This window comes from Camelus dromedarius, chromosome 12 (genome assembly GCF_036321535.1).
Source record: "Camelus dromedarius isolate mCamDro1 chromosome 12, mCamDro1.pat, whole genome shotgun sequence".
Lineage (NCBI taxonomy): Eukaryota > Metazoa > Chordata > Mammalia > Artiodactyla > Camelidae > Camelus > Camelus dromedarius.
In genome coordinates this window covers 48,300,815-48,322,926 of record NC_087447.1, presented here as the reverse complement: position 1 = coordinate 48,322,926, position 22,112 = coordinate 48,300,815, and the positions used below count along the sequence as shown (strand labels likewise).

At 38.1% G+C, this 22,112-nt stretch overlaps 2 protein-coding genes across 2 annotated transcripts in view; both read right to left on the bottom strand.

The window, feature by feature from the left end:
- The window catches only part of PAAF1 (proteasomal ATPase associated factor 1), a 47,687-nt gene extending 42,837 nt beyond the window's left edge, over positions 1 to 4,850 (bottom strand). Inside the window, exon 1 of the mRNA XM_064492696.1 lies at positions 4,833 to 4,850. The gene's annotated coding sequence lies outside the window, so the exon portion shown is untranslated. The remainder of the gene's footprint in view (positions 1 to 4,832) is intronic.
- A 3,307-nt stretch (positions 4,851 to 8,157) lies between these two features.
- MRPL48 (mitochondrial ribosomal protein L48) overlaps positions 8,158 to 22,112 on the bottom strand; it is a 41,395-nt gene continuing 27,440 nt past the window's right edge. Inside the window, exons 5-8 of the mRNA XM_010989357.3 lie at positions 18,173 to 18,342; positions 10,928 to 11,030; positions 9,356 to 9,445; positions 8,158 to 8,461 (exon numbers count right to left, since the gene is read on the bottom strand). Coding sequence (XP_010987659.1) covers positions 8,387 to 8,461; positions 9,356 to 9,445; positions 10,928 to 11,030; positions 18,173 to 18,342 — 438 coding nt within the window. The 3' untranslated portion in view covers positions 8,158 to 8,386. The remainder of the gene's footprint in view (positions 8,462 to 9,355; positions 9,446 to 10,927; positions 11,031 to 18,172; positions 18,343 to 22,112) is intronic.

Here is a 22,112-nt window from a genome sequence, read left to right as displayed (position 1 = left end):
CAAAGTACTGTTAGATGATTCTATTGACAAAAATTAAGTATTTTTTTCTTCCATTTTTTTAAACATTGTTTTTTTTGAGTTATAGTCATTTTACAATGTTGTGTCAAGTTCCAGTGTAGAGCACAATTTTTAGGCTATATATGAACATACATACATTCATTGTCACATTCTCTTTCACTGTCAGCCACCATAAGATCCTATATATATTTCCTGTGCTATACAGTATAATCTTGTTTATCTATTCTACATTTTGAAATCCCAGTCTGTCCCTTCACACCCCCCATCCCCCTTGCAACCACAAGTCTGTATTCTATGTCTATGAGTCTGTTTCTGTTTTGTATTTATGTTTTTTTTAATTTAGATTCTGCATATGAGTGATCTCATATGGTGTTTTACTTTCTCTCTCTGGCTTACTTCAGTTAGAATGACATTCTCCAGGAACATCCATGTTGCTGCAAATGGCATTATGTTGTTGGCTTTTATGGCTGAATAGTATTCCATTGTATAAATATACCACATCTTCTTTATCCGGTCATCTGTTGATGGACATTTAGGCTGTTTCCATGTCTTGGCTATTGTAAATAGTGCTGCTATGAACATTGGGGTGCAGGTGTCTTTTTGAAATAGGGTTCCTTCTGGATATATGCCCAGGAGCGGGATTCCTAGGTCATATGGTAAGTCTATTCCTAGTCTTTTGAGGAATCTCTATACTGTTTTCCACAGTGGCTGCACCAAACTACATTCCCACCAGCAGTGTTGGAGGGTTCCCTTTTCTCCACAGCTTCTCCAGCATTTGTCATTTGTGGACTTTTGAATGATGGCCATTCTGGCTGGTGTGAGGTGATACCTCATTGTAGTTTTGATTTGCATTTCTCTGATAATTAGTGATATTGAGCATTTTTTCATGTGCCTATTGATCATTTGTATTTCTTCCTTGGAGAATTGCTTGTTTAGGTCCTCTGCTCATTTTTGGATTGGGTTGTTTATTTTTTTCTTATTAAGTCATATGAGCTGCTTATATATTCTGGAGATAAAGCCTTTGTCGATTTCATCGTTTGCAAAAATTTTCTCCCATTCCATAGGTTGTCGTTTGTTTTACTTATGGTTTCCTTTGCTGTGCAGAAGCTTGTAAGTTTCATTAGGTCCCATTTGTTTATTCTTGCTTTTATTTCTATTGCTTGGGTAGACTGCCCTAGGAGAACATTTTTGAGACGTATGTGAGACAATATTTTGCCTATATTTTCTTCTAGGAGGTTTATTGTATATTGTCTTGTGTTTAAGTCTTTGGTCCATTTTGAGTTTATTTTTGTGTATGGTGTAAGGGAGTGTTCTAGCTTCATTGATTTACATGCTGCTGTCCAGTTTTCCCAACACCATTTGCTGAAGAGACTGTCTTTATTCCATTGTATATTCGTGCCTCCTTTGTTGAAGATTAGTTGACCAAAAGTTTGTGGGTTCATTTCTGGGCTCTCTATTCTGTTCCATTGGTCCATATGTCTGTTTTTGTACCAATACCATGCTGTCTTGATGACTGTAGCTCGGTAGTATTGTCTTAAGTCTGGGAGACTTATTCCTCCAGCCTCTTTCTTCTTCTTCAGTAATGCTTTGGCAATTCTAGGTCTTTTGTGGTTCCATCTAAATTTTATAACGATTTGTTCTAGTTCTGTGAAATATGTCCTGGGTAATTTGATAGGGATTGTATTAAATCTGTAGATTGCCTTGGGCAGTATGACCATTTTAACAATATTGATTCTTCCAATCCAGGAGCATGAGATATCTTTCCATTTTTTTAAGTCTTCTTTAATTTCCTTAATCAGTGTTTTATAGTATTCTGTGTATAAGTTTTTCACCTCCTTGGTTAGGTTAACTCCTAGGTATTTTATTAGTTTGGGTGCTATTTTAAAGGGGATTGTTCCTTTACTTTCTTTTTCTGTTGATTCATCATTAGTGTAAAGAAATGCAACTGATTTTTGAATGTTAATCTTGTAACCTGCTACCTTGCTGAATTCTTCGATTATTTCTAGTAGTTTTTGTGTGGACCTTTTAGGGTTTTCTATATATAGTATCATGTCATCTATGTATAGTGACACTTTTACCTCTTCTATTCCAATTTGGATCCCTTTTATTTCTCTCTCTTGCCTGATTGCTGTGGCTAGGACTTCCAAGACGATGTTGAATAGGAGTGGTGATAGTGGGCAGCCTTGTCTTGTCCCAGATTTTAGTGGGAAACTTTTGAGTTTTTCACTGTTGAGTACTATGCTGGCTGTAGGTTTGTCATATATAGCTTTTATTATGTTGACGTATGTTCCCTCTATACCCACTTTGGTGAGAGTTTTTATCATAAATGGGTGTATTAAAAGTGTTTTAATGACCAGTATTGGTAGGGATGGAAGGAAACAGACATATTCACATATTGAAGGGATCATAAATTAGTAATGCTTTTCAGGGCAATTTGGTGACATCTATAAATATCTTAAATATTTAAACAGTAATTCCTCTTTTAGGAATCCTCTTAAACATCTTTTTACAAGATGTATATGCTATTAGATTCATTGCAGCACTGTTTATAATAGTGAATAAATGGTCACAATGTAAAGTTCCATCCATAAGGACTATATTTGCTTATATATTCAAATCTGTTACAACAGAAATGTATCTATGTATTAATTTGTGTAATTAAAGTAGAAATAATAGGCCATAGATGTAGGACAGGGGATTCTAGCAGAGGGGAAGGGTATAAGGACCTCCTCAGCAAGAGGAATGGCTTTCAAACTAGCTAAGCGTAGGGAACAGGTTTGGGAGGGCTCCAGTCTAACAGGGAGCTAACACTGTGGGGAGGTCACAGAATGTTTGGGCAAGGAGACCTCTATTGCCACTCAGGCCTGTTTCCTCAAATAAAGGGGGATAATTCCTATTTAATAGGCATACTAAGAGAATTAAATGAAAGATAATACATAAATATCTGGAAATAAAATTTGTTAGCATTTACTGATCTATTATAACACATGTATGGAGCATTTAACCCAGGGTGTCTGGTTCCAGCACCTGTGGTCTCAATCCCTATGACATGCTACTTTCAGATCCCACTATGCCACTTACTGGCTGTGTGATTTTGGGCAAATTACTTAACATCTCAGGATCTGTTTTTTCTTCTTTAAAAATGTAGTTATAATACCTTTCTCACAGGCATCAAAACTAATGCATATAGTGGGGAGGGTATAGCTCAGTGGTAGAGCATGTGCTTAGAATGCACAAGGTCCTGAATTTGATCCCCAGTACCTCAAAAAAAATAATTGAAAAAAAACCTAATTAATGTAGATCTTCCTCATAGGGTTCTTGAAAGAATGAGTACTGGTAAAGAGTTTGGCAACAGTGTCTGGCACATAGTAAGCATTCACTGGATGTTAGCTATATCACCATTATTATTGTGTGCTAGTCACTGTCCTGAGCTACATTATCTTCTGGTCCTCCTAACACTCAACTAACTGCCCTTTATAGAGGAGGAAGTAAAGGTCAGACTGAGGATTAGACTCCAAGGGTGTCTTGTTCCAAAGCCTGTGCTATTCTTTGCTCTTTGCTCTCTCACAAGCATCCAGTGCCTATTATGGTGCTTAACACACACTAAGTGACCCTACTTACTGTGTAAATATTACTTTACCTTTTTTTAGTGCTTTATAAAAAGGAAATTAACCAGCACAACTTGCCCACAGTGTTCTCGATTAGTATGTTTTTTAATCTCTCAGCTATGCAGCCCACAGCCATGGAGCTGGAGTTTAGGGGGGTCCATGCCTGTTCCTATACAATCCACACCTACCTCTGCAGAGAAGCTTAGTGCCAGGGATGAGTGGAGAGACCTGTTGGCTGGGTGCCACCCTTGGCTAGGCCTCAGGCAGACTCATGATTTGGCTCTTCCCTGCAAGGTCCTTGGCTGGGGACGTGGCCTGTGCTCAGTACAAAGGTGCACTGTAATGTGTTTTACTAAATGAGTAATAAGATACTCCTCCCACTCTTCCTCCCTCAGGTAAAATTGCCAAAGTCCTGGGCTGCTGACTTTAGAAATCCAAGGAGAACTGGAGGGGGTCCAGGTTGAAACTTTATACTTGCCCACTGTATGGAATGCTAGGACTCCCTGCTCTGCCCCAGCAGGGACCTAAGGCAGGCAGAGGAAGTGGGAAGGGTTCTCTCCTTCTCTAAGCTATCTTCTGAAGAAGACTTTCTTTCTTCAGAGCCTGAACATCTTTCAGAGCCTGGCTATTCTGTCTAAATGTGGAGCTGATTCCCTCAACCTGAAATGCCTGAGAATGAGTTATTCCAGGGTGGGTATAAGAGCTAAGTGAATCATTTCAGATTCTCCAGGGAAATCAGACATTTGAAGACAAAAACAGCACAAAGAGATCAAAGTACAGATTAAACAAGCATGGGGTACACTGGCTGCTTCTGTCTGTAGTGCCTTGCCAGCAGGTCCAGTTGCAGACATGCCCAATGCATGCTCAGAGAGCTTTCCTTGCCTAAGTACACTTTATATCCTACAGACAGGACCAGGGTCTCTGAACATTACTACAGTATCTGAGTGGTCAAATCATCCAGATTCCATTTTTTTTTCTCTACAACTAGAACATACCCTTTCAGAATCCACAGCTGGCAATTTTTAGGCTTGATGGTGGAGGACCAAGCTACCTCAGCCAGAGGAATGGGGCTCACACGTGAAGCTGAGGAATCCACTGGCCTCCACTAGGAAAACTGTCCATTTAACTTGGGCATTCAGTCCCTCTTGAAAGTTACTGATCTACATAAAAATCCATTTCTAAAAATCTCAGTAATGTGTACAATACCAGCAATCGAGTGACTTGGAGCTATCCCTGTGACCTTGGCCAAGTCTCTTTCCCTCCTGGGCCAGTTAACTCATCTGTAAAATGAAGAGCAAAACAGATTATCTCAAAGGTTATGTATTGATAGAGCCAAAACTAGAATCCAGGTACTCTGACTTCTAATCCATTAATCTTCCCTTTCTTCTCTCCTGTCTAGCCTTCATGTTTTTGCAGCAGTACTAGACACAGTTTAACCTTTATTGGGTTCAAAACTAAAAGTATGCTGAAGGAATGAACTATGGATATATGCAACAACATGGATAAAACATCAGAGTAAGTGAATCAAGTCAGACACAGAAGAGTACATACTCTGATATTTATATATTGTACTAGATAGGCAAAACTAATCTGTGGCAATAGGAGTGAGATGAGTGGTTGTGTCTGGGAAGAATGACTATGAAAGAATGTAAGGGACCTTTCAGGGAGATGGAAATGTTCTTTATCTTAACAGAAGTGTAGGTTTTATAGGTGACTGCATTTTTCAAAACTGATCAAACATCCACTTAAGATCTGTGTGTTTCACGATATATAAATTATACCTCAATGAGAAAATAATCTTTTTAAAAAGTATACCAAAGAAGTTTCAATAGGAAGGTAACCTAACATTTACTGAGCACGTGCCAGTCCATTATACACATAATCTAAGTGCCTAAAAAGAAATTATCCCCATTTTACAGATTAGAAAATTGAGGTTTAATGAAGTTAAAATAACTCACCTGAAGTCTCAGAATTCGTAAAATGTAGAAATTAGGAATAGCTCAGGTTTGTCTGCCTCTTTTCTTTATAATAAGTTGTCTCAGGGAGGGAGGGGGAGGTATTTTCAACCTAGAGCCAGGAGATGCATTCCATTTGATTTCACTGCCACATTATCCTAGAGAAGTTCATTTCCCTGCAGAGTCAAATGAAGCTTACAATTATTTTGTAACTCTGAGGTACCAGCAATCAGATTATCTCTGTCTCTCTTACCAGGATAAGGCATTATGAACAATTTCTATTTGTTTCAGGGCAGACTAATCATGAGCAACAAAAGTCCTTTGACTGGTGAGAGGATATATCATCAACTAGGCCAGTGACACAAGAGCTCCAAAGTGACAGAACCCAGTTGCCTCCTGTTTAAGAGATAAACCTGACTCATCCCTCAGTGATGTAATGGAAAGGGATGGACTGGGAATCAAAAGATCTGGATCATGCTCTCAGCTCTGCCAGTGAGGCGCACTGTGACCTTGAGTAAAGCACTGCCCTTCCTGGGCCCCTAACATGCAGTTGCTAAAAGAGAGGGTTAGGCTAGCTGGGTCCCAATTTCCTCCAGCTCTAACATTTTGTCAATTTATGAAACCCTGTATCTTGCTTTCACAAATTGGTAACAAGGAAAGGTGGGCAACTAGAATACACTGCCGTATTCCAGGTTCCTAAATGGAGTCGATGTCACATTGCCTATTGCCCATGTGATATGGAAGCGAGAAAGAGCGGGAGAGGGGGAGGGAGAGAGGGAGAGAGGGAGAGAGGGAGAGGGGGAGGGAGGGAGGGAGGGAGAGAGAGGGAGAGAGAGAGAGAGAGAGAGAGAGAGAGAGAGAGAGAGAGAGAATATATATGTTTATTCACCTTTTTATGTTCAAGTCACTACACATGCCCCAGCTTTACACTCATCTGTTAACTGCTGCTCTTTCATCTTCCCTAACGGACACCCAGCAGTGAGTAATTCTGCAACCAAAATATCAGTCCTCACCTCGCAAATTCTGCCCACACTTCCAGTGGGGGTTCACTTGGAAGTCCTGGCCTGCTGAGCCTTCAATTTGAATTCAGAGCAGCATTTTAATTAAGGGCACCTGCTACCTTGACAGCCCTCCCTAAGTGTTATACCTTGAGAAGAAATCTGAGTTTCCTCTTACTGCCTTTGGAAACCAAGGCAAAGAAACCAAACTGATGAGTTTCACGAAAGTACATACAATGCTAAGAATGCTCTGAGCTCCCACAGACCTCTATTTAGGGGCATCCCAAAGAAGTAGTGGAGAACAGCAGGGAGAGTTTTGCCACTTATTGGCTATGTGACCCTAGGAAGTCACTTCATCTCTCCAAACCTGTTTCTCCATCTGTAAAACTGAGATAATACCATCAAACTCAAGGATAGTCCACATAAAGTATATAGCATAATTAGGGCTCAATAAATGTGAGTGAGATAAACTCACACACTCAGATACTCACATTTTCACACACACGGATATCTATCCACGTGCACACTATATACTCCCTAAAAAACTGGTTTGAGGATTAGAGCTAATATAGTTCCTAGCAGAGTCCAGCTCAATAAATGATAGCTATTATATACAAAAGTATGAACGGACTAATGCTCAGAGTAGGAAAAACATTAGCAGTCACTTAGACCAGTGGTTCTTAAAGAGGTAACTCTGGACCAGCAGCACGTACTCAAGAGCTACTAAATCAGAAAATCCAGGGGTGGAGTTTAGTAATTTGTCTTTTAAAAAGACCTCCAGATGATCCTGATGCATGCTTAAGTTTGAGAACCATTGATTTAGATCAGGATTTGACAAACTATTTTTATAAAGGGTCACATAATAAATGTTTTAGCTTTACAGTCTCTGTCACAATTACTCAACTCTGTAGCATAAAAGCAGCCACAGACAATGTGTAAATGACTTAGCAAGACTCTGTTCCAATAAACCTTTATCTATAAAAACAGGCAATAGGGTTTTGGAACTAAATAGAGGTTGCATGACACTCTAAATGCATTAAATACCACTGTATTGTTCACCTTAAAATGGTTAATTTTGTGACATGAATTTTGCCTCAATAAATTACTTTTAAAAAGCAAATAGGCAGTTGGTGGGATTTGACTCACAAGTTGTAGTTTTCTGACCCCTGTCCAAGATCAACCTTTAATTCTTTGCTTAAAGTCATTCCAGGCAACCCTCATCTGCAGTTATAACATCTACCTGCATACTTATGACAAGTCACTCACTATCCCACAAGGGAATTTTTTTTCACTTATGGACAGACCCTGATCCTATCTGGAGAGTTCTTCTATATACAAAGCCAAACTCTCCCTCCCTATGCTTTCTAGCCACAGAGAATTCACTTATGTTATGATCATCAGCTTCACTAAAGGGACTCCATGCCAGACTGATTTAAAGGATGAGTTCACTCTAAGTGGAGAAATACTGAAGGAGAACATGCTTGTGTGCTAAAGCACCAGAAAACAAACAAACAAAAAAATCGAATCTCTTAGTTAAAGATACTCCACAGGATGGACTGACTTCTCACATACACACACTTGCATCATCAGGAGATTTTTATTAGATGGAGGATACCTAGGGTTAGCTGAAAAGAAAGTGTTGACAATTAGCAAGCACTCCTCCACAGAGAGGAGGCATTCCTAGTGGAAGAGATGGGTACTAATGATATTGAGGGTCAGGGTGTCCCACTTAACTTTGGCCACCCAGGAAGCTCTTCTCCTTAGCACACAGTATAACCAGTGCCAACATGAAAGGGTCTGCAATGAGCTAGTTCAACCTGGCTAACAGTTCTTCCAGTTCTGGCCGAGCTTTGAATCTTCCCTTGAAGTCTTCTTCAGTGTGCTGAGGAGAAGAAAAAGAAAATAAGGGAATTACTACAGAGCTTTCAGTTACTCAGATATGCCCAGCATCCGAAAAGGATCCTCAGCAAGCTCTGGAAAGAATGATTTAGATTCAACTAACTTTTACTGAATATCTACCACGTACTAGACTTGTAATAGGTACCAAGGATTCAAAGTTGAATTCGACTTCCTCCCTGCCTTAAATCAACTTATAGTCTGGTGAGAGAAGACAGACATATAAAGAACTAATGTCAAAATGCTGTAAGTATCACAACAAAAGCACTTAAAAAAAGAGATAGAATGCCAAAATCTCCATTTACAATAGAAAATAACAGGTATCGGTCTAAGATGACCTGATGTATCTTTGTCATAACAAGGATCATTTTGGCAACTGGACCCAAATACTCAGTAGGCTAAGGTTTCTAACATACTTCAAGTTTTCCATGCCAAACTTCCTTCTGATATTTGGTATTCTTTACTGAATATATTCAGTCAAGTTACAGTCAAGCCTTGAAGATCTAGGAAGCTTCTCTCTAGAATACACATTACCCTACATGTGTTCTGATTAATTACACTGTATGTGATCTTAAATCATGTACTTTCTGCTACACAACTGCCCGAAGAAGGGAATTTTGGGGTGTAATGGGCTCACCCCTAACATCAGGATGCTGTGATGGAGTTCAGCTTCTATGGTCTGTAAAGCATCATCCCTGATACACTGGAAGAGCCAGAATAATGATTATGGTAAAGTAACCTGCACATCTTTCCTGATTATTATCTGGGCTTAATTGTCCATGTCTTTGCTGTTTCTAAAGCCAGCCAGTTTAGATTTTCTTATCCCTATTTTCAGCACAGGTGGGTCACCAGGGGAGTTTCTTCTCAAACTGACACCTACCTCCCTCACTGACAGTTTGACTCCTTCAGGAAGATTGCTTTGGATTATTTCCAAGAAAATTTCTGCAAACGTAGCACTCAAACTGCTGATCTGCAAAAGGAAAAAAGATGCTCTAAGAGAGGCACTGAAAGCTAGGTGATTGGGCAGACATGGCAATCTCCATGTCTCTAGCAGAGCTAGAGGGCCCTTGGGTGAAGGGTTAGCACCCAGAGCTGATGTTGGAGCCCAGACTCTGCAGGATTTCTCTTGCTATCTGCCAAGGTGTTTGCTTACTGATATGATTGTGGCCAATATCTGCTCTTATAGGCAATGAAAGTCATAACTGGACCAAGAGGTTATCAAGTCCAGGACAACTTTCTGAATCAATTCAGGTTAACCCACATAGACCAGGACCTGATTGGTGTCACACTCTGTGCTGAGAATCCAGAGGTGAATCAGATGTGTGGTAGAAGGGTGTGTAGGGAGCTGCAGGAACCCATAAAAGAAATACCTACCTAACTTAATCAGGGATGGTCAAAGAAGTTTTCAAAAGAGGTAACATCTGGTTGGAGTCTTGAGGAAAAACAGGAGAAAACTGGGAGAATTCAAGAGTAGTATGGGGGTTTTTAAAGGCAGAGGAAACAATATTCAGTAAACTATATAGGAACAGCACAGTACTAGGGAATTAAAACTAGTTCCATGTATGGCTGGAATGAATAGGGGTGTGAAGAGGAAAGCAGGAGGAGAATCATGGAGGCACTTAGGTGCTAATCTAAAGAGTTCAAACTTTATCCTATGATCCTCAGTGGCAAGTTAGATCTGTCATAAAATGTAACTTAAATAATTTATTCCTAATAATATTTAAAGAACCAAAGATTTTAAGTACTTGAATGATTTAAAAAGTTAACATAGACTTAGGGTGTTACTATCTTAACATTTCTCCCATTACTTTCCTGGTATGTTTCTTGAGTGGATCAAAGAGGGGTGATGATGTCCATAAATTGGAATATTACTTGGCAGTAAAAAGGAATGAAGTACTGATACATGCTACAACATGGGTGAACCTTTAAAACATGCTAAGTGAAAGAAGCTAGATATAAATGGCCATATTTTATATAATTCCATTTAAAGAAATGTTTAGGAGAGGTAAAACCATAGAAGTGGAAGGTAGATTAGTGGTTGCCAGGAGCTGGGGGATAGGGAAAGAGGAGTGACTGCTAATGGGTACAGAGCTAAAGGGAAGCCACTGAGGGGTGCTAGGCAGGAAAATGACATGATCACATTGATATGAGGGTAAAGCAAAGTGGGTGGATCTGAAAGGTTTTTAGGGGTAGAAGCCATAGAATTTGGAGAATGAATGGATACCCAAAGCAAAGAAGGGTCAAGCATTAAGCTCAAAGGTGGGGAGGATTATAGAAAAAGAACATCAGTCCCTCTACAATTAGTTTTGTATACATTGAGTGTAGGGCTGTGGAATATCTCAAAAGAGAAGCCCAGCAGATAACTGGATATCAGGCTTGAAGCTCAACCGAGAGATCAAAGAAAAGAACCAGGAGAGGCAAACATATTTCAAATTTCTCCCAGAATACCTACCTGGACCACTCGCTCATGTGTGGTGAGAACTGAGTCCAGGAACATTTTCCTGCCTTGGTCCTGCAGCTGCAACACCTCCATAGTTTTGGTGGGCATCGCGTAACTGTGGGAAGGAAGAGTCAGCTGTTGAGACGGCTCCTTTAAGCCAGCTGCATCACTTCAGTCAGGGTAGTCCCTGAGTACAGCCGCTACTGCATGCAGTAGCTCCTGTTATCTAGGGCTGTTTATCTGCAGCCAGTGGCAAAGTAACCAGATCCTCTTAAGCCTCCTCCGAAGTCTCTAAACTCCATGAGGGGAAAGACCATGTCTAATGCTTTTCTGCAGCCCCAGTCATAATTAATATGACACTCTGAATAAAACCTGGTGATTAATAAGTATTTGCCGCTACCAAAGAGCAGCCAATTCTAAAAGAATCAAGCTCATCGCTAGGAACACATTGAAGGCTAACCTTGATTATTTCACCTCTTCTGAAGAAATAAGGCATGAAACCCAATTGTTCTAGAGTAAGATTTCTCAGTGTCAGCACTACTGACCCTTTAGACCAGATCATTCTTGTTGTGGGGGCTGACCAATGTGTCCCTAACCTCTATACCCAGCAGATGCAAGAAGTACCTCCCAAGTGGTGCCAATCAAAATTATCTCCAGACATTGTTCAATGTCCCCAGGTTGAGAACCATTGTTGTAGAATCTATGCTCACTATAATCGGCTTCAGCAGATCTATATGCTACAATGAAAAGAGTGCTGGACTTGAGGGTCAAGTCTTGGACCTGTCATTTATTAGCAATATGTACTTAGACGAGTCCCTTCCTCCTCTGAGCCTCAGTTTCTTCATGTATAAAGGGGATTACAATGTAAACTTATATCAGTAGACTTGTGAGGACCAGGTGTGATGATAAGATAAGACTGATGGCTACACAGAAATAGTATTAGTGTTGTGTTCCTCTTATCAAAAAGTTCATCAAACTGAAGATAAATGGAATAATAACGACAATAGGAGGAATGCTGAATTTTCATGCCACACAGAGCTTCATTAATTAGTAACAAGGAGCATAGCCCTCTACAGATGGATCTTATCAAAAAGAAGTTTGGTGTAATGGAAAATGGATTAGAAACATGGCAGTCAGTACTGGATTGAAATATTGGCTCTGCCATTTATTACCCGTTTGACCTTGGACAAACTAATTTAGTTCTGAGTCTCAGTTTCTTCAGCTATAAAATGAAGATATTAATACCTAGTTCTTAGGGTTGTAGCAATGATTAAATAAGATTACATAAGTAATTTTCCTGGCATACTATGCCTACAAATGCCAATTCCTTTGCCCTTATAAACAGTGAGTAAATGCTAGGCATTGCAAACTTCCAGGTAGCCTCCCTAAATAACATCCCTTCCCACTTTATAGCACAATTTCTGATCTCTTCAAATTCACATTTGGTAATAACTTCCTTATATTAAAAAAAAACTGAGACAGATTCATAAACTTGTTATGGAAAATCAAATAAAGTAATTATGTAAAAGCTTTCAGAAAAGTAAATGGCACTCTAAATGCTATTTTTCCTTTTTGACATTCCACAGATAAGACTGATAAGAGTATAGGTAATTTTTTTAATATCCATTTTATTCCAAGTGGGAATTGTCCATTCCTGCCACTGAGCAGGCCTTTATTCTTCAACATTTACTTCAGCAAGATTTCACTTATTTGTTCATTCATTCATTCAACAAGCATTTACTGAAATCCTGTTCTGTCCTAGGCAGGCTGATGGGCACTGTGCAGTCAATGCTTTCAAGGAGCTTGCTAAGAGTGTTTTGGAGAGACAAGTAAGTAAGTACACAAACATCTGCACTATAGTAAGACAAAGGCAAGAATAGGTATGTACCAAATATTACAGAGACAAGAGGGAGAGGAAGAGAGCTCAGGAAAGGCTTCATAGGTGAGGTGGTACTTTATCATGATTTAAAGAATGAACATAGGTGTTTGCCTGGAGGACATTCTAAAAAAGGGCATTCTACAAGGCAAGGAGGCATGAGAGGCCCTCAAAGAGAACCAACAGAAAAACCAGACATAGTTTGATAAAGAAGTACTGGGAACTCTAGCCATTTCAAAGTCGAATAGGCCTTTGAGTAGTAAGAGTATCTACACTTCTAGTACCTACATTTTTCTGTACTTCCCAAATTTTCTGCAATAAACATTACTTGAATGATCAGGTAGTTAAAAAAAAAAAACAAATAAGGGAAGAAATGAAATAACTGAATTTCAAGAGTCAACCTAGAGCTAACAAGACAAAATAGTACTACCTTTGAGGAGTACTGCTGGGATGGTACATGAGGAAACCTGCTGGGATGCTAGGAAACTTAGAATCTGTGGACTCTACTATATATAGATTATACCACCATTTTAAAAAATGTAAGTGGATTTAAAAAAAAAAAAGAGGAAAGAGCAGCCTTACAGAGAATGATGCTGAATGGTGCTTTTACTCTCCACAGAGCAAGAGGCTGGGTCAGCTTCAGGCTTGGAAGCTGCTCCCAGATGAATAAGACTTCCATCCTTCCAGACAGCAGCTCAGCAAGGGATGCACACAAATTAAAAGAGGCCTCATCTTCTCCTCTTCTGGGTGAGCTGCAGCTGCAGCAATGCAGACCATTTATAGAACAAAAGCTAGCATACAGCTCCCCTGCTCAATTCCATCTCAAGGTGAGAGCCCTCCCCCTCAACTCCTAAAGGAAAAATGGATCAAGATAAAATGAAAATCAGAAGAAAAGAAAATCATTTTTATCTCTGAAAAGCTGGGCACTGAGAATGCCTAATATGATGGTCTGAAAACCTCAATCAACGCAGAGAAGTGAATTGCTAAAAAGGATCATCTCTTTATGCTATGCACTATTCGGAGCAAAGGATGAAGAGAGGCAAAAAGCAGCACATCATTCATTCTGTTATCCTAGGAATCATGTCATGCCTATTGGAATTCAATCCAAGTCAACAAATACTCATTCAGTTCCTACTATGTGTCAGATACTGGGCAAAGTCTTAGCGTTAGACTGCTGATGCAAACAGAAACAGCTCCTGCCTTACAGATCTTAGAGTCTAATAAAGAAAACCAGTAATAGTCAAGTAATTATGAGAACAAGCATTATAAGGGAAGTTATATACCCTTTACTCCTCCTAAATACGTAACATAAGGACTTAATGAGGTTCTCTGAAGAAGTGACATTCAAAGTGAAGCATAAGAAAAAAATGGGAGTTGGCTAGGTGAAGGGGAAAGAGTATTCTAAGCTTTAGAGAGCATATGCAAAGGTCCAGAGGTGGGAAAGAATAAAAACAAAGCCAGTGTAACTAGAGGTGGAAGGAGAGGGAGAGACAAGTGTGAGTTAAGGCAAGAGAGGCCAGCCCAGGCCATGGAGCACCTAACAAGGCATGTGGGGAACTTTTATTTTGTTCCTAAAGGAATGGGAAGCCATGGAAAGAATTTAAGCATGGGAGTGAAATGATCATATTTCCATTCTAGAAAAATCACACTAAAAGCAGTGTGGAGGGAATTGAGAATTTGAGGGGGAAGAAGTGGGTTCAAATCTAGACCTTGCCACTTATTAGATGTATGACTATAGGCAAGCTTCTATTATGATAACAACAACAACAACAATAATAATAACAACAACAACAATAATAATGGCAGCCAACAGTTTCTGGACATAGTTCTAAGTACTTTAGATATATTAACTCCCTTAATTTTCACTATAGCATCTTTAAGTAGGTACTTTTATTAACCTCGTTTTACAGATGAGGAAACCAAGACACAAAGAGGTCAAGAAAACTGCCCAGTGTCACACAGTAAGAATGCAGCAGAGCAAAGGCAAAATCTAGGCAGTCTGGCTCCAGAGTCAATGCTTTGATCCACTATGTGCATGGTGCTTGTCTGAATTAAATTAAAAAATATACAAAAAAAGTATTTAGTGAGGTGGCTGGCTGATAGTAGGTACTCAACAAATATTACTGCCTTCTTGCCTTTACTCAAGTGCAGCCAGAGGTTTTCACAGCAGGGTTTTAAAAAAAGAATATTTTAAAGTCTTTCTGAAAATTTAAAACACTACTCCAGAGAGTTGATCCACTGTAGGTATGATAACAGTCTGTAAATGACATTTAATGTCTCTCTTCTACCACAGCCTCTGAGATGCTACCCCCTAATCCCTGCCAGCTAAAAAAACCTCATTAATTATTAATAACAATAATATTATTTACAGAGTATTTACAATGTGCTGGTCTCTCTGATAAGTGCTATCATATATTTTCTTATTTAATTTTCAGAACTCAAAGAAATAGGAAAATTATCATCACCATTATATAGATAAGGAAATTGACGCTCAGAATTTTTTAAAGTCATATTGCTAATAACTGGTAGAACTAGAATTTGGACACAGGTAGTTTGATTCCAGAGCTTTTACTTTTAACCACTTGTTATTCAAAGAGTTATCCAAAGACAAGCTGCTGGTAAGCAAACTGCTTGTTATCAGTTCAAGACAAGAAGTATGAAACAGTCACTAAACAACACACTTTAATTCAGTCAACCTTTTGTTTTCAGTAGAAAGACTTCCTTGATGAAGGACGCAAAGTATTAATGTATATTTTAGCATAAGTTTCTGATACTTTCCTGGAGTGATACTTTGAGAAACATTGCTCTAAGCTGTTATGCTACTCTGCCTCCTTAAACTGACATTAAACCTTACCTTTCATTTATCACTTTCCACATTATGTTATAATTATTTTTCTCTGTGTATGTATGTGTGCACACACATGTACACACACTCTCTCCCTGAAATCAGGGACATTCACCTTTGTATCCTCCAGTCAGAATGTCTAGTCCAACGCCTACCACATAGCAAGAAGAGGTTCAATTAATAGTTTTTTAAAATTAATTAAAAGCACTTTTATTAAACTGTAGGAAGTGTATACTACACAACCTGATTGTGTAGTCATATTCAAGAAACTGTCGTTCTTTCAACAAAGGTTTAATGTCTCCCATTTGGCAGGTGTTGTGCTAGGTACTGAAGAAATAGAGAAAACACAGTCCCCATGTAGTCAGAGGGGAAGGGAGCTGACACATGAGCAGATTATTACAGCCCAGAGCACTTGTGGCATGATAGAGGAATGTGTCAAGTACTGAAAGAGCAACCAACCCTCTAGAGCATCAGAAAAAGATAAAGTACATCTTTAGGCCTAAATCAACTGAAGTACAGTCAGCTGTGAGCCCTAACGTCACAGTTGATAATCCAGTCTTTTAATGAGCACATTAAGCACAGTTATACTCTAAGTTACAAAGATTTAAAAGTTCAAATTTGGCTTAAGGACTTAAAATAAAATCCTATATAATTAAAAATACTGGAGTCATACAGAACTGGGTTAAATCCAGGAAACTCACTGCTTCTGTGATTTTTGGCCTTTCTGACCCTTGGTTTCCTCATCTATGAAGTGGCAATATACTAACATCTAGTGAGTAAGAAAGTATATCCACATATTGTGCCTTGCCACAGGGGCAAATCACCCAATCTCAACCTACTATTTATTAAAGGTTTTTCTTTAAATCAACTTGCTTAAAAAATTAATTTTAGGGGGAGGGTGTAGCTCAGTGGTAGACTGCATGCTTAGCAGGCAGGAGGTCCTGGGTTCAATCCCAGTACTTCCATTAAAATAAATAAATACATAAACAAACAAACAAAATGAATTACCTACCCCCAAAAAACAAAACAAAAAATTAATTTTTAAAAAAGTCAGTTGTTCAGTGGAATAACTAAAACTCATGTTACTGGTAAGAAAGAAAAATGGTACAGCCACTTCAGAAAACAGTTTGGCAGTTTCCTACGAATTTAAAAATACACTACTTCTACTATTTGACCCAGCAATCATACTCCTAGAGAAATGAAAACTTATGTTTTCACAAACACCTGTACATGTTTATAGTAGCTTTATTCATAACTGCCCAAAACTGGAAACAACACAAATGTCCTTCAAATGGTTATATAAACTGTGGTACATCCATTCAGTGAAATGCTACTCAGCAACAGAAAGGAACAAATTACTTGATACAGGCAACAACATAAATGAATTTCAAATACATTATCCTAAGTGAAAGAAGCCAGACTCAAAAGGAAAAATATTGTATGACATTTTAGAAAAGGCAAAACTACAAGGATAGAAAACAGATCAGTAGTTGCAGGGACGGTGGGGCAGGGGTGAGATGAGGGATTGACTACAAAGGTAGAAGGCGACTTCTTGGGATGATGGAAATGTTCTATATCCTGATTATGATGGTATTTACTCTATGGCATGCATTTGTCAAAACTCACAGAAACTATTTGCTAAAAGGGTGAATTTTACTGAATATAAATTGTATCTCAGTAAGCCTGACTTTATATCACTACTGTAAATAGGAAAACCATTATCAGCTGACAAATAGAAGCTAAGGTAAAAATAAACACAGTGAAAACAAAACAGTATTATAAAATTCTAGCCAGATAGTGGGGCCTGCCAAAGACTCCGAGCTTGAGGTTCCTTCTTTGTTATAAAGATTAGGAAGTGTGAGAGTGGCATTAAGGACATACCTACCAGCACCACACTAAGAATTCTCCTTGACATAATTAGGTTTAATGAGAATTAAAAAGGGAAAAAATTTCTCACCATGTGACTTAATGACATTTAAGGCAAACCACAGGGCATCCCACACTTTCTCAAAAATTGAGATAAGATACGTAAAGTGCCTGGCCTAGAGTAGGCATTCAGTAAATGCTAGCTCTCCTCCCCTACAGTTTTCCAACAAAGAGTAAACAGAAAGCAGAGGAGGCAGAGAATATCTTTATAAATGGGGAGATATACCAAGTTAATGGATTGGAGAACTCAAAACAGATGTCACACATTATGTTAAGTGAAAGAGGCCAGAAACAAACAGCTACATATTGTATATGTATTTACCATTTACATGGTAAGAGAATTTAAAACAATAGGAACAGAAAAATCAATCAATGGTTACCAGGGCCTTGAGAGGAAAGGGAGAGGAGACTGACTACACCTGGGAACCAAGGAACTTCTGGGGTTAAGAACTTAATGGAACTGTTCTATATTTTGATTGTGGCAAAGTATATACCTAAAAAGAGTGAATTCTACTACCTGTTAATTATATCTCAAAAACACATTTAACAACAACAAAACAGAGCATGCTACCCACACCAAGAATATCCCATGAAAAGGCATCCTTCATACCTTTCCTCGACTTTAATCAAGAGATGGTTGCAGAGGTTGTGAACATATTGGGCATAACTCTCTGCCAGAGCCATGTCATATGCAGTCAGATGAATATTTAATACTCCATATTCATAATCTGTCCCCAAATTAATGGGTATCACTTCCACTTTCCCCCTCTTCTTCTTGGGCTGAACAGAAAACAAAAAGAGAAAGAAAATGAATTAAAGTATTGTACAAGAAATTCTAATCATACCATCCTGATATTAAAAAAAATTCAGTCTTTCAATTAAATTTGTTTACCATTTTTCTCTCAGGTTACCCTACCTACAAACCAAACTTTCCCTAGGAAGGAATGGGCATCTTTCCTTGCCACTCTGGGCTGTGACATCAGCCAATGAGAGGAGAGAGAATACTGCTGGTATTACTCTAACATTAATACATGTGACTGTTTTCTGCCATTAACTAGTTTTGAGACTCACCCTCCAACTCTGGCCCTCAGTTTCCTAGTTTTTTAATTAATGGGGTTATACTAGATAACAGATTATTAATCTAGAACCCATACAGGAATTTCAAGGGGTGTGTCAACACCAAAACTTATACGTGAAAATTTTTGTGTGCACGTTTTTCTAGGAGAGAATCTTTAGCTTCATCAGAATCCTAAAGAAATCAATTAAGGAAGCTCAGCATTAGTTCTCTTCAGGCTCTCCTAGCTCTGAAATTTTGCAGTCCAATTATTTAGACAGCCTTCCTTTTAAAAAGTCAGAGATAGAAAAATTATTTTATTTCTACCCTTCTCTTTCATATGAAGTATTGCTTTACTACATATCAACCTGTGCAAACTCCTATGTAAAGTTAAAATAAGGCCTGGGAAAATAGATAATTTAACACAACATAGATTAGGATCAAGAAAGCTTCTCAACTGGAAATAGTCTAACCTAAATGCCCATCAGGCGGGAACTTGGTACATAAATCATGGCACATCCATTCAATAGTACATTATGCAGCTGTAAGAAGGAATAAGGAGCTTCTTTATATACTGATATAGAAATATTTTTAAGATAAAAGATAAAAGCAACGGGATTTCAAAATTGTATAATAGATAAACAAGATTATACTGTATAGCACAGGGAAATATACACAAGATCTTATGGTAGCTCACAGAGAAAAAAATGTGACAATGAACATATATATGTTCATGTATAACTGAAAAATTGTGCTCTACACTGGAATTTGACACAACATTGTAAAATGATTATAAATCAATAAAAAATGTTTAAAAAAATAGAAATCCTATTGTACAGCACAGGGAACTATATTCAATACCTTGTAATAGCTTATAATGAAAAAATATGAAAAGGAATATCTATATGTATAACTGAATCACTATGATGTATACCAGAAATTAACACAACATTGTAAACCAACTATACTTCAATAAAAAAATTTTTTAATTAAAAAAAAAGATAAAAACACGCTGTAGAATAGTGTGTTCAGAATATTGCTATATATATATTAAAAGGGTGAGTGGGGGAGAATAGATATGTGTGTGTGTTTAATTACATATGTATGCATTTGTTTGCATATCAAAAAAAATCTCTAGAAGGATACACAAAAATACTAATATCATTGGTTACCTGTGAGGGAGGGAACTGGATGGCTGGGGCACTGGGGTAGGAAGGAGAATTAAACTATTTCTCTTCAATATTTTTTGCATTTTTAATACTATGACTCTTTTCTCAATTCAAAGTTAGAATCTTAAAATCTACCTCATTAAAAATATTTTTAGTAAAAATATTATTGCAATATAGTAGTCATACTGAAAAATACATAAATAAGTACACAGCTCAATGAATTTTCAAAGTGAAAATACTTGTATAAACAGTATCCTAAACAAGAAGAAACAGACCACTACCAGCACTCCAAAAGTCTCCCGCTCCCCAAATTGGTAACCACTATTCTGACTTCTAAAATTATAGGGTTATTTCGCCTATTTTTGAAATTTGTGAAAATGGAATAATATACATTGGTCTGTTTTCTGTCTGACTTATTTAACTCATTTCTGTAAAATTTTTATTTGTAAGATTCGTCATGTATTAGGTGAAACAGCTGTTCTTTCCTGAGCCATTATGAACAGTATTGCTACCAGTGTTCTTGCATGTATCTTTCAGTGAACATTTATTTGTATGCATTTCTGTTGGGGATATACCCAGGACTTGAACTACTGAATTATAGACAATGCATGGGTTCATCTTTAATAAGTACTCTCAAATCAGTTTTTCAAAGTGGTTTCCATTAGACTCCTACCAGCAGTACATGAGAGTTCCAGTTGTTCTACATTCTTGTCAACACTTACAAAACTTAGCATAGTCAGTTTTCTGGTTTGTTTGTTTAAGCCATTCTGGTCAGTATGAAGTGATAATGCATTGAGATTTTAACTTGGATTTCCTTTAAGTCTGTTGAGCCTGAGCACCTTTCACTGGCCATTTGAATATTCTCTTTTGTAACCTGCCTATTCATTTTGCCCATTTTTTAGATTGAGTTGTCTTCCTTTCTCCTATTGATTTGTAGAGGTTCCTTCTATATTCTAGATATGATCCTTGTTAAATGTACATGCTGTAAATATCTTCTTCCTCTATGTACCTTCTTTTTTCAGTTTTCAATGGTGCATTTTGATGAGGAGAAATTTTTGTTTTTAATTAGTCCAATTTACTCAATTTTTTTTGTTTTATGGTTATAGTGACTTTTGTGTCCTGTTTGAGAAATCTTAGAACAAAAACTTTGTTTCCCTTAAGATCATGAAGATATTCTTGTATAGTATCTTCTAGATGTTTGATTATTTTAACATTTAGATTACACATTTAGATCTACAATCATTGTTAAGTGATTTTTGTGTACACTATGAAATAGGAGTCAAGTCAGTTTTTTTACATGATTATCCTGTCCAGTTGACTCAACTGACCCAGCACCAATGCACTGCAGTGTCACTTTTGTCATATATTAAGTCTTCATAGATACTTGGATCTGTTTCTGCATTCTTTACCCTGTTCCACTGGGCTATTTGCCTATCTTTGAGCCAATACCACACTGTTCTAATTATTGGAGATTTAGAATGTCTTGCTATTAGATAGAAATACTTTTTTTTTTTTGAGAAAAAAAGGAATCTATCTTTATTAAGTCACCCCTACTTAACAGCCAACAGCCTAGTGATTGCCACAGCAGAGTTGTTCCTGGCAGAGCAGGTAGAATGGTTCTCTCATGTCACTGCTCTTCAGGTCAGCATAAGAGAGCAGGGGCCCAATCTGGGGAAGTAGGGGGAGGACCAAGAAATAGTCCTTTCACAAGGCCAGTAATACTGATGACAAACCTGGTCTCAAAGGGATGTTCTGAGAACTGAAAGAAACACTCTATATAAATTAGTTAATTCAATCTGTGACACATATTTAAAAACTCAATAAACATTAACTTTTATTCTTGCTTTCATTTTTACATATTCCTCATTCCTAGTACAGGGCCCGGCAAAGAAAAAACATGCAATGAATCATTATTTTAGAATTTTAGAACAAGATGGCATTTGGAGATAATTTTGTCCCAGTTCTTCATCTTTGCAGGGGAAGAATATGAAGCCCAGAGAGATTAAATATGTCTCTCAGAGTCACACAGCCAGACAGAACAGATCCTAGGAATTAACCCAGACCTCCTGACCCCCAATGCAGAAGATTTTCCACTGCAGCCTCTGCATTATTAAAGTTTTTAACAGTGGTGGTCACCTCAGAGTCCTAAATTTTGCTATGAGTGAGAAGCCAGCCTCTACAGACCATCAAGGTGCCGGGGCTTGGCTCTCTATTCTTCAGAGCCCACCACACCCGAAGACAAATGCAGCAATCCAGACTTCTCATCATGACAGCACTGCAGTCAGAGCTGTGAAGAATGCTAAAGGCAGAATGGAATGGGGAGTGGC